Source organism: Prosopis cineraria, unplaced genomic scaffold (genome assembly GCF_029017545.1).
Source record: "Prosopis cineraria cultivar Desert tree isolate PC_DT_omini unplaced genomic scaffold, ASM2901754v1 PC9, whole genome shotgun sequence".
Lineage (NCBI taxonomy): Eukaryota > Viridiplantae > Streptophyta > Magnoliopsida > Fabales > Fabaceae > Prosopis > Prosopis cineraria.
This window is the reverse complement of record NW_026555340.1, coordinates 29,625,010-29,637,760: the sequence shown is the minus strand read 5'-3', so window position 1 is coordinate 29,637,760 and position 12,751 is coordinate 29,625,010. Positions and strand designations below refer to the sequence as shown.

The window sequence follows — 12,751 nt, the reverse complement described above, 5'->3', positions numbered from 1 at the left end:
GAATGACTTTACATTTATTATAAAATGTTTAATAAAAATAAATATAAAAAGATAAAATAAATTTAAAAATAGATAATTATTTTTTTAAAGTAAAATTATATTAAAAATATTTTATATTTTTAAATGGAAAGACTAACTTTAATTTTTATAATTGATTTTTGCACCTCCCCAAACAAGGCAAGCACAATGATGAGTTGCTTCCGGTTGGGACAAAAGTCCAAACTCTAAAACCAGATGCAGGGCATCGGTCAGACAAGACTGTAAGTCATGCACAGCACTGATATAACCCTGCCCGCACCTCCATTCGCCCTCGTGTACGAGGGCCTTCATTGTGACTTTCATTCCAAATAAAAACTAAATGTGTTATTAATTTTTTTTTTATATTTAAAACTATAAGAATAGGCATCTATACAGCATGCAAGAATTTGTGAAGTCCGAAAAGCTGCCTATCTTTTTTTTTTTTTTTGCCTGAAAACTACCTATCGTTAATGAGATGCAAAATCATTCTTTAAGAATGCATGAGGAGAGGCCTCTGCATAACTTTGACATGGCAACCGCCTTAATCCCGTTAGACTTCGCTGCATCCAGTAATGGATCTGATTGGAGGGCCTTGTCAAAACAATACTTGGCCTCTTCCAACAGACCCTCTGCAACAAAAACAAGACCCAGATTGTTATATGCAGGAGCGTAGCCAGGTTGTAGTTCAAGGGACTTTGTCAACATTGCCTTGGCACGTTCATACTTTTTCTGCTGACGATAGAGATTCCCCAGATTGCATAGTATAGCATGCGCTTGTTGTGTTGTCGCCAGTGCCAAGGCCTGCTTATACACTTGTTCAGCTTTTGATGGTTCTTCTGATAGTTGAAGTGAAACACCTAATCATACATTTAAACCGTTAAACAACAATTATGCAGAATGGTTTCTTCATCAATTCGGGTGAGGGAAGAAATCTAGACCCAAGTTGCCTCCCCAACGGTATAAAGTGTAAGCTCTAGAAAGAACACTGGGTGTTTAAAGGGAGGAGATTGGGCGCACCTAGATTTGACCATGCATAGCTACAGTGCTTGTCACGGGCAACAGCAGCTTTGAGATACCTTTGAGATGTTGTGAATTGCCGAGTACAGAGACTATGAAGACCAAGTTGGTGCCACTGCACAGCATCATCTGGATCTTCTGCTACAGCCTACCAGAAAAAAGAATGACGAGAAAACTGAGAAGGAGTGATACCTATCGTGTAGATACCCAGATAAAATGGCATTTCATACAAGCTGTGTAAACTGTAAACAACACAGCATGCTCGGAAAACGCTCACCTATCAAGTGCATGGTTATTAAGATAAAGCTTTAACAGAATTTCCATATCTGCATTGCCCCATCTCATCCCCAATGAAAGTAACCATATGAAACAACAAATTACCTGTTTTAAAATGCGAACAGCACGCTCTTCAACTTCCATCAGGTCATGCTGTTCAGTTTCAAAAGCGGCTGCTATTTCATGCTGGGCCTTGTGAACCATGGAAAGTCCAGCCCATGCTACAGGAAGCTCAACGAAGGATGAATCACCATCTCTTATTATAGAAGCCATCTCATTTCCAGCCCATGAAAGCTGCTCCCGATCTAGAGATCTTTCAGCATCCTTTACTCTATGGATGGCAACAGCGTATCTAGTAGACATGCAATTAGGCTCCAGTCTTGCTGCCTACAACGCAATGGCAACAGGAGACAAAACCACAGCCCCACCAATCAGACTTCAGAGAAAGTATAATATCTAAATGCGAGGAAAACTGTTGTTGGCACAGCAGAGCCTATCCAAAGAGCAATACATGCATGACCACCAACAAGTAGAATTTTTAATTTTTAATTACCATCACTTCCAGTATATGAAAAAGAAAGCACAAGAAAGCATACAAATGGATCAGAAAAAGTTCATATCACAAAATCCAAGTTTAAAACCTTTCCAACAAGAACAACTGAACAAGGACCAGGAAATCATTTAACCACCTCAATAAATACACTATAAATGACTTTAGGAATAAGCCGTGAGCACCTTCTCCAAGCACTTGCTGGAACTTCTATGATCACCACACAGAGAAAATGCATTGGCAAGATTTGTCCAGATATGTCCTGATTTGGGATCTGCTTTTACTGCAGCTAGCAAACATTCCTTCGCAACACTAGCAGCTGCAACCTGGTCTAAAGAAGCACCTTCTGGAGCACTTGCGCCAGCACCTGAGGGTAGTTAAAAATCAAATCATAGAATATTCTTCAACCTCTTAATATCAATGAACGGGTAAATTAAATATTACACAAAGTTGAGAGCTTCTAGCAGTGTAGAATACCTGCTACAACTGAAGAATATTTACATAAAAGAAGGGCAGCATAGTTGATCAAAGCTGCAGGATGATTCTGATCTTTTAGAATCAACTCTTGGAAGCATTTTGCGGATAATTCCAAATTCCCACTGGGACAGTATAATCAATAGCAGTTACATATAGGAGATAAAAATAAATAATATTAAGTAATTTTAACCTGTTTCCAATTGAAATTGAAGAACTCACTCTTATTTTTCAACTAATTCAGTGCAATTGCAACAAAAATTAAGTGGACAAAAATTAAGAAGGTTGAGCCATTGCCCAGAAGATGATAGCTAAAACCATATATTACAAAAGCGGCAATGAATTTGTAGACACATTAAAGCTGTTGATTGAATGTTTTCCAACTCAATTAATACACACAATAGTCACCCAAGTGTCTCTCACTTTTGTTTTCATGTTTTGTATTTGTTCTGAAGGCGAACTTTTGCCCCATTTGACCACTATTTCCCACATGATCTAAGTTAAAGACCCTTGTTTTATGAGAAAAGTTAATAAATAAATGCTCTTACGGCAATTTGTTTGCCGCATTGAGCTTCCTTTTTCCTGTTGTGTAGGAGGTCTTAAATTCTTCCTATTTGTCATAAGTCATTACCTTTATGGATCTCCTTAATTATTACATGCCCACAGATGGAAGTTTCACATTATATTTCATATTAATTTTTTTTACTGCATTATCAATGTGACAGCAATAACTACGTAGTTTATTCTTTCTCCTCTCACAGTCAACACTTCTTTTGTATTTCTATGTTTTCTTCGTTTAAGAGATTATTTATTCTTCAATCTCAGTTTCAAGGATCTTCATTGTCTTTCCCTTTTAAATTGCTTTATTCAGGATGCTATAATCAATTTTCATATCAATATCAAGGGAAAATTAATGTTCTAGTCCTCATAGTTTTCATTAATTTTGAACTCAGTCCCTATACTGTATTTTCATATTCCTCAGTTGATGAAATATGAGAATAACATATTTGAAGAAACCTAGGCTAGTAGCTTATTATCATTGTATGTTGCTTGTACAAAACCTAGAAAGAAGTAAGTTACTTTTGTTATTTTAATATTTTGTACGAAGGGAAATCTAAAGCCTAACTTTATATGGACAAGGTGTTAAGGTTTCCTTTTGTGTTCTTTTGTAAGAAGAAATCTGAAAGTTAGCTTTATATGTAGATATGATTAAGGTTTCCTTATTTAGACATTAGAGTTTTGTTAAATAAACTTGGTTGCACTTATAATGGACACTTTTGATGAATGAATGAGTATGTGTAAAATCTGATAGCTTTCTCTCTCCCTCCGCGTTCTGCCTCTCCCCCTTGCTCCCCCACTGGCCACTGTTCTGTCTTCATCTTCCTCATTTCTTCCTCCTTATTTCTGATTTCTCTCTACTCTTTCCCTCTGTCCAGCACCGTGCAAGTGTGAGTGTGTGTGTGTGTGTTACATCATCAGTCCCCGTACAATTTTTCTTTAAGAAGCTCTCGTCCCCAACCCATCCAAGTATGCAAATGCTTAACAGCATTTGCTGACATGGAAATGGCGGTTTAGATGTATTCATGAGCATAGTGAGTCACCTACCACATACTAAAAATACCTGTGGAAATGCTGAAGAAAAAAAAATAAAAGAAAGACCATGCTAATCGTGTGAGCTGAGTGAAGAACAACATTGGGTATGAAAAATATAGGGTTTTGATTGATCTAATTGCAATGGTGACCAAGGTTGGAATCTCAGCAATTTCAGGCAATGGTGGCTGGCAATCTTGTTGTGCAAGTCAGGAACCATGTCAGTGGACTAGGAATTTCAGGTAATGATGGACTGGGAATCGTGATGGGTAGCAAGGTGACAGTGATTTCAAGCAACTGTAACCGAGCTTGGAATCTTGGTGATGTTAGGAAGGTACCAGTGATTTCAGTTGCTTTATTTTGATTTCATTCTGCAGCCCGAAATGCTTACAAGATAATTGAAAATAGTTGCAATATGAGCAAAGAGGATAAAATGATAGTATACCACAGCGACATTGTTGATAGTTAAATTTATCTATTTTAATTTGGTTTGTTATTTTAGTGATTAAATTGCCATAATAGCAGCAAGTCATTCTAGCATTTCACATCTGGGTTCTTTGCATAAAGCCTTCCTCTTGGGTTCATCCCCCCCCCTTTTCTCTCTCTACTGATCAAGTCCATTCATTCTTCTCTATCTCGGCTATTTATCTCCATTATCCCTCAGTTCTTTTCATTCAGCTTGGTTTTCTTATCTGCTCCACAAGCTGGTTTATTTTTTCTTTTTCTCATTGTCAGGCAGCTCACTCGTCATACAAATGAATCCAACTTATCTTCCATTTACATGTCAGCAACTCTTGAATAGCAACTGGGTTGTATGAAAACAATACAGGGACTGAGTTAAAAATGCGTACAAAAAACAAGGACTAAAGCATTAATTTTCCCTAATATCAATCATACCAGTACTTTGCATCACATAGGGGTTTGAGCAAAGTATTTGTTAAAAACATTAATTCCAGGGGAAAAAATATTGTGACTTAGATGCCTATCCACTTATTTTCTTAACAACCACACTTTTACTTTTTCCTCAGAACAAAAAAAAAACAAAAGAAAAGAAATCGCCATTAAAATTTACCTTTGAAGATATGAAATCCCAAGATTTCCCAGGCAATCATAGTTGTCTGGTGCAATAGCCAACAATGATGACAGTACTGTGATCGCACTCTAGACCAGCAATTGAAGTTCACATCAGTTCATGCAAAGGGTAAAAATAGTAACATAACATAAATTGCGGAAACAGCTTGACAATATCAAAAGGCAAGCATAAAGAGAGAACTAGAAGAAACTATTAGATTACAAGAGTTGATAGGAGGCACTTGTACCTGCAAACGACCAGTTTTAAGAAGCACATATCCTAGAGTATTCCATACAGCTGCCTGCCTGATATCTGATTGCACAGACTCCTTTAGTTTGGAGAGAATTTCCTCGAGTTCATGAGGTTCAAGTTCTTTATCTGAACTATTTTCTACTGCACTTTCTAGTACCAGGCACTATACAAATTATAAAATAAGTCATTGAAATGAAAAGTTATAATCAGTATTGCTATGTATCAAATTAAAATTATTTTACCTGTGCATGGTGAATTTGAACTAAAGAAAGCAACTCTGGCCGACTAATCTCAGCCTCAGACCGAAGTAAGATCTCTGCAGCCTTCTCATATGCCGATAGAGCCTGAAAAGTATTAATAGTACTATAAGCAAACAATACGCAACAAGCTAAAAAAGAAATGGGTGAATTAAAAAAAAACAAACAAACAAACAAAAACTACCTTTTGAGGTTGGCCCAACCTTTGGTACATTAGGCCAAGTATAAAATGAGCATGTGCATTTTTGGGCATCTTCCTTGCAACATGAGCCAAGCCCTACAAAAATCAACTCTATCAGTTAATGGTAGAAGCAATAAAATAGCAATGACTATGGCCATAGTCATAATGTTAACAAAGTCAATTTTGCACCTTCCCACCTCCCACTCTTTTACACATACCACTGATTCAGTGGTTGAAAAGCATGAGTAAAGAAACAGTTAAAAATTTGGGTGGGGTAAAATTAAATGTCACGTGATGCTAGACATTATTCATCTTGAAATATTCTTGTTAAGTAAACCCAGGAAAAGCTATAAATAAGCAAAACCAATAAATGAACTTTGAGAAATGGTACATAAGAAAATGGTAATTAAAATTTAAAATCATGCTTCCATCCTGCAAATAGAAAGCCAGAAGCTATTCTGTGATGTCATAAGCAGCTGCATAAACATTGGCAAAGAAATATAGCCTACTTGAAAAGAGGAAAGATGCCTTGGGATTTCTGTATGTGCGTGTGTGTACATGTATATATCTATGAAGACAAGGGAGCAAGAAAAGTGTTTTCAAAAAGCGCCATTACAATCACAAATGATGGGTAAAAATATTTCAATGAATCCAGAAAACCAAAAGATACAATGAGTCATATGCAGGCCAAGACTGCTAGATATGATCCATCTCTTTTAGTTCTTATTGCCAATGCCGATATGGTTCCACAAAACGAATACAATTCATCAAAGGCCCTCTAATTCCTGCAAGAGCCACTTCTCAGCAGTGAAAGACTTTAACTGATTAACCCAAACTCTTAAGCATATTTTGATTTGGCAAAGTAAAACCCTATCTTTGCCTTCAAAGATAGCCTACAGCAGAACAAAATATACAAACTCCATTTTTCTTCTCATGCAAAAGCAAACGATTTGTGTTGCTGGCTAAAATAAATCAGCAACAAGAAAAATAAATCATAACTTTAAGGGAAACTCACAGTCTTCAAACTGCTAACTTTTTCCTCTCGAGAGGAAGGAACCCCTTGGACATGCTGATCACCATCTCCATCGGCTCCGCAATCAACAGAAGAATCTGTCTTACTAAATCTGGAGCGGCACTTCCCCAGTTTGTGCAACTTTTTACCTTCACCATCAGCACTATCAGTGCCTTTGGACAACATACTCTTCTCTTGACCTTTTCCATTTGTTAACCTGTAAATTCATTCAAAAAAGAACATATTAATAATGAAGACCAATGACAAAAAACTTTTAATATCATTAACAAAAATAATTTGTTCTTCAATGACAAGTTCAAAGAAACTTTCTTCCCCTTTCAGGAAAACTTGGGGAAAATTAAACAAAGAGTGAGGAAAAAAGGATTTTTCATATAAGGAAACCCTCCCACCAGCCGAATTCCACTCTACAAAATGTACAACAGTCTCTTTCCCCAAAAAGAATACATGTTTTATTACAATACGTTCAACAAGATTAGGATTTCAGTACCCATAGTGGTTGACACCAGAAAATGGAGATAAAACAGAACCAGCTCCCAAGCCAAAAAAAAAACAGAGAGTGAGAGAGAGAGACCAGATTTAATTGAATAAGTTATAATTTCATAAACCTGTAGTGGCAAAACAAATGAAAAATCAGCTTAAACATCATAATTTTATGTTTGGCAAATGAAAATTTATATTTGACACACTGTTAAACAAGTAAATCCCTTCAAGAAAAGCCATTTTTAATTGAAAATCATGCTTTCATATAAAAATGTTGCTGCCAGAAATTTTTTATTCATCAAGCGTCCAAATCATCTGCAGTAGAGAGGTTGACAGCCTCAAGTTCATCAGGCTGTGACTGTATGTTTGATCCGTGGTTGTCCAGCTAGGAATGTCATGCCGTAAACATACAAAAGAGAGTAAATAATGTGATCTGAGGCAAGAATTCTCTCCGCTAATGGAAGCATGAAAATGCACCATTTTGAGCACTCATTACATAGAGTTTCAGCAAATGCCCCCATCTTCTTTGGAATTTGCTGGGAAAGTTCAGAAGCTTGGCGATATATCTAATCAGTCTGAATTCCATCCACCTTCTTCACCTCTCTCTGAACTACGAGTCACCTATGGACCCCACTGGGAACACTTGCTTGATGGAAGAAACGTCAACTTGGATGAAGGTGGTCGGAACAGGTTTCCGAATTTGGATCTTGTCATGGGTTCAGAGGCAGAACTCCATTGATGACTCGTTTTCTTGATGAAAACGAGGCTATCAATGTCCTCACTGAACTAATTACAAAGGATCCACACGCCATGCTAATTTTATACAAGCTGTGAAATATCAAACTAGCTTCCCTTGAAGACAGTTTGAAGAAATGTTTATCAGAAGAAGTATACAAAACAAGACATTTTGTGCAAAACCCAAAGTCTTGTGTTGAAATTTAAGATTAATTGCTTCGTAACATGGAGTAACATAGAGTTTGGCGATACCACTCATAAATGAAAAGAAGTTAACGAAGCAGTTTTCCGCTAATAATTTCTACACAACAACAGACTCTATCCGTTTTATGCCGTTATATTCTCATGCACATACAGTTTAGTCAAACAGATAGCCTGCAATCAAATATAATTTACACAAGCAGACATTTCCAAAATGAAATTTTTTAATCAGTCCTTATAATCAAGCCGCTGGTTCCATGCCACATTAAATTGCCAAGCCTTTTTTTTTTTTTTTTTTGCTTAAAGTATGGATATATGCTTCAAATGGTCTTCAACAAATTGCAGAAAACAGGAAATTTTAATCTCAAAAAGTCGCTGCCGAGTGCCGACCCTATAAGGTTCGAGCTACCGTCAGTTAAGCCTGCTAAGATATTATATGCTTTGTATACCAAGATGTGAGCATACAAACCGTGACATTTTACTCCTCGTCGCCGGAACTTACTTAAAAATCAAACTTAGAATAGAATGGCAACAACATAAAAAATAAGAGAAGGTAGCTATAATTCGCAGCAAAGAAAATTAAAATTGAAGTGAAACGAGGCAAAAGGAAGATTGCAAACATGGTAATTTCTGGCGGAGGCACGTGGGGGGAATCATCCTCCTCTGCTTCGGGGGGGTCGACGTTGAGGTCAGCCAAAACGACGAGCTTCGGATGCTGGAGAACCTTCGAGCTCTCTGCTGCGCCCAACTCTGATTTTGGAAGCAAAACATTACCCCGGGGTTCCAGTGGTTCGGGCATTTCCTCCCCTTGGCACTTCGAGCAGTATCGTCGACGACGATTGCGCCTCCTCAAACAATATCCCTCGAGTTAGTCATTTATATTGGACTTCTTTTTACTTTGTAATAATTATATCATATACAGGGAGAATTACTAAAAAATCACTAGTTGGAAGGGGAAATTATGTCTAAGGTCCAACCCGAATTTGAAGGCTAGATTGAATATTTATTCATAAAATAATATGTTCAATTGACAGAATTGTCCCTCTGTTTTCAATGCAGCACATCCCTAATTAGGGAACCACCGTGGAGGCTAGAGATGAAGCAATGGCTGAACAAGGGAAGGTTAAACACGACTATGACAAACGATGTCGATGAAAAAGCAACCAGCAATGCAAGTGAGGGCTTGGTCAAGAACGTAGATCATGTTGCATTGTTGAATGGTATTTTTCTATTTGCATGTTTAATTTTTGACTATTAACCTTATCTATTGTCTCTTTAGTGCGCTTCCTCTCTTCCCTGTTTTGCTTCAATTCAACATGAGCCAGCGTGCTAGCAAACTACCATGCCTCTTCATCCATTCTTCTTCCTTTATTCTTCATTGTGTTTCATGAATTAACTGCTCGCGACTTTGCTTCATGAAATGGGTGTGTCCTTTCTGCTTCCTCCTAGTTCTTCACCCTATTCTTGCTCGACTTAGCTATTTGATTTTGTTCACTAATTCACTTCTATTTCTTTATTTTTTTTGTTGTCTGACTCTAGTTATCCCTCCAATTCCTTATTTGATTTTATTTATTGGTTTGCTTCTTACTTTGTTTAATTTGATATATGGTTATTTGTCGGTTTGCTTCTTACTCTATTTAATTCTGTTACATTTGTTCAATTTGGGTCATGGGAGAGAAAGAATTTGCTTATGATAAGGTAATAAGGTTTCTAGTGTTGCAAGCTTCTTTTCCAACTTACCTAGTTTTGCTTCTACACTTTCCAATTTAGATACCAAAGTACTTCTTTCATTAGAAGAATGGACTTATTATTCAACAACTTGCAGAATTCTTCCAAGCTATTTGATTTAGCCCTCAAACCTTCCAGTTCAATGCTGCATCAAACAGGGACTTCTCCAGTAAGGCATTCTTTTATGACAAGTTGTGCATACTTTTAATGATTATTTGTAACTATGAAAATAAGGTTGATTGTTTAGCATTGAGGATTGATTTTTCTTCCAAGAGAACTTGGCAGGTCTCCTTAAACTCCCTCACTTCACCTTTTAAGCCATCTAACTCATCATTCTATTTTTATAGGGAACTTCTATAAAGGAATTTGTCACTTGAAAGTTTACATATGTTATCTTGCTCAAATCATCATATAAGAGTATAATTTTTGCTTTCACATGAGATTGAATTTATGTCATTTACTGAGGCTTTATGCCCTTTTTTTGTGGGTAAGTTCATTGTATAATTTACTATTAAATTAGTGTTACTTGTGGAATAACTTGATGTTTCTTCTACTACTATGACATGGTATGTTTCAAATCCCCTCTTTATGGAAATTTGTCAAATAGACTTGGTTGGTGAAAGATAGGTAGATGCAAGATAGGCACACTTGTGAAAAAAATGGTGCTTCAATGTGCTAGCCACAATTTTGAGTGCTTAAATCCACAATACTAGCATGCAAAATCAAATGTGTGTGTTTATATGGTGTAGTAGTAATTAAGGGTTGTTGCTATCGAAACACAAATAGTCAAATTTACTGAGGTCTCTCTATTTCTAGTTAGCTTAGATTTTGAGTATTTAATAAATTATAAAGTTGAAAGTGATTCTATCATATCTTTGTTATTGCATCAGACAGAGAAAGAGAAGAAAAGTGAGAGAAAGAGAGATAAAAGATAGGAGAGAGGTTTAGAGAAGAGAACAAGCAGAGTTTGGATTTATAATTGTATATCAAATTCTGGATTTAATAGTTATTTCTTTTATTAGTTGTGCTTCTACCTAACAATTTAAAAACCCAATTACTTTGAAGCATCCTATAATGAAACATAAGGTTTTGTCTGAAGAAGAGAAAAAAATAAATTTAAGTCAATAAACTCTTGCATACATATTATAACTCGAGTGAACTACAAGGAAATGCTAATCAAGAGATTCTCTTGAAAGATTAAATAAAATTATGATTATATTTTGAAGCATACTTATAACCATCTCCTTTTTTTTTAGTATAGGGTAGATTGTAATTTGATATGGAAATAATGTTATTCTTACCCTTACGGTATTTTTTTTAATATGGGGTGCCTAATGGTTATTGTTTATAGTTTTGTTTGTACCTAGCATAAAGATAGACTAAAACTATAGGAGTTAATGTTCTTTCATTGAAATTATTATTGTTCATTATACCTCTTCACATTTACTTGTTTTTCATGAAAATGATCACTAATTTCATGTAAAACAATATATGAAGAGCCTCATGAACATGCCTGAACAAAAATTACATGTAAGATCTAACGAATTTTCTACCAAGCAAATACACAAAAACGATACCACTACTAGCGTTCCTAAATTCCATAAAAACAACCACCAATTCCATGTAAAACAATTTATGAAAAGATTCACGAATATGCCTAAGCAAAAAAAAAATGTAAGATGTAATGGATTTCATGTAAAACAAACACATAAAGAGCACGCCACTATCAATGTCTCTAAATTCCATGGAAATGACTACTAATTCCACGTAAAACAAAGCTATAAAGAGATTCGCGAATACGCTTGAGCAAAAATTACAAGTAAGGTGAAACTAATTCCATGTAAAAAAAATGCAGAGAGCATGCCAACCTAAGCTAGAATCCTCACGTCTTGCACTCAAAGCCAAAACTCTTACACCCTAAGCCAATCCCTTTATACCTTGCATCTTAAGCCAATCCTATTGCACCAAAACCAATCCTCTTGCACCCTACACCTTGAGCCAAAATCTTTACACCCTCTGGTTGTTAAATTTTCATGTACTCTTTGATAATTACACATAATGAAAGGGTACTAACTTTTTTCTATGACCCTTAATCGGCTAGAGCTTTAGCAAGCGTACTATCACTAACCAAGCTCCACTAGTCAAATTTTGTGCTTTTTTAATTTTTTTTAATTAACATAAAGGGCATTTCAAACAGTTGAGCAGATTATTTTATGAATAAAATATTTAATCCGATCCTTCAAATGTACTTGATCCATGGACATAATTTCTGTCTCAACTAGGGATTTATTAGCAATTCCCCCTAATATATGTCATATGCGAGTTGTTAAATTTTTTTTATTTCATTCAAAAAAATTGTTTTTATAAGCAAATGATAGATAGATGATAATTATAATTGTATTTTTCTATAAAATATGCTTGTGTAATTTTTATTAAGTACGTATGATATTTTGCACAATTTTAATAGGATCTCTACACTTTTATTTTTGTAAAAAATATATTATATAGCTATGTATAAGATGATGGTATGCACTCAAGCCTTGGTTTCAAAGAAGACCAAAGGAGCAAAACATTATGCCATACAATAAGTTAATCTCTGACTCGCCTTTGAGGGAAGTAAGGAATCGTGACCTTTTCCATTTAATTGATGAATTTTGTTATTTTGACAAAATTGCCTCAGAAACAGAATTTTGCTGGCAATAGAGCTCCCGATAATGCCATGAGGTATGTGAGCCGAGGGAGGAAATTACTTATAACTATCTCTATTAGTCTATTTTGTAATTTTAAAATTATTTTTAAATTAACATAACTAAAAAAATTTTAATTTATTTTGTTTTGGAAATAATTTTAAAAATTGTATTATGAAACAATTTTTAAAAATAAAAAC

General features: G+C 35.5%; 1 protein-coding gene across 3 annotated transcripts; it reads right to left on the bottom strand.

Annotated features, from left to right (window-relative positions):
- Positions 1 to 225: 225 nt before the first annotated feature.
- LOC129320240 (probable UDP-N-acetylglucosamine--peptide N-acetylglucosaminyltransferase SEC) lies at positions 226 to 9,043 on the bottom strand. Of its 3 annotated transcripts, XM_054965580.1 has the most exons (12): positions 8,757 to 9,043; positions 6,703 to 6,916; positions 5,691 to 5,783; positions 5,492 to 5,593; positions 5,245 to 5,412; positions 4,998 to 5,086; positions 2,339 to 2,460; positions 2,047 to 2,228; positions 1,417 to 1,698; positions 1,036 to 1,183; positions 743 to 875; positions 226 to 647 (listed from the first exon to the last, which is right to left on the bottom strand). In XM_054965580.1, the coding sequence occupies exons 1-12, from the start codon at positions 8,933 to 8,935 to the stop codon at positions 614 to 616; spliced, it is 1,746 nt and encodes a 581-aa protein (XP_054821555.1). In that variant the 5' UTR covers positions 8,936 to 9,043; the 3' UTR covers positions 226 to 613. The 3 variants fall into 3 exon arrangements, with proteins under 3 accessions (XP_054821555.1, XP_054821553.1, XP_054821556.1); XM_054965578.1 differs by having other exon boundaries at positions 226 to 875; positions 8,757 to 9,038; XM_054965581.1 differs by lacking the exon at positions 8,757 to 9,043 and adding an exon at positions 7,208 to 8,719 and having other exon boundaries at positions 226 to 875.
- Positions 9,044 to 12,751: the final 3,708 nt, after the last annotated feature.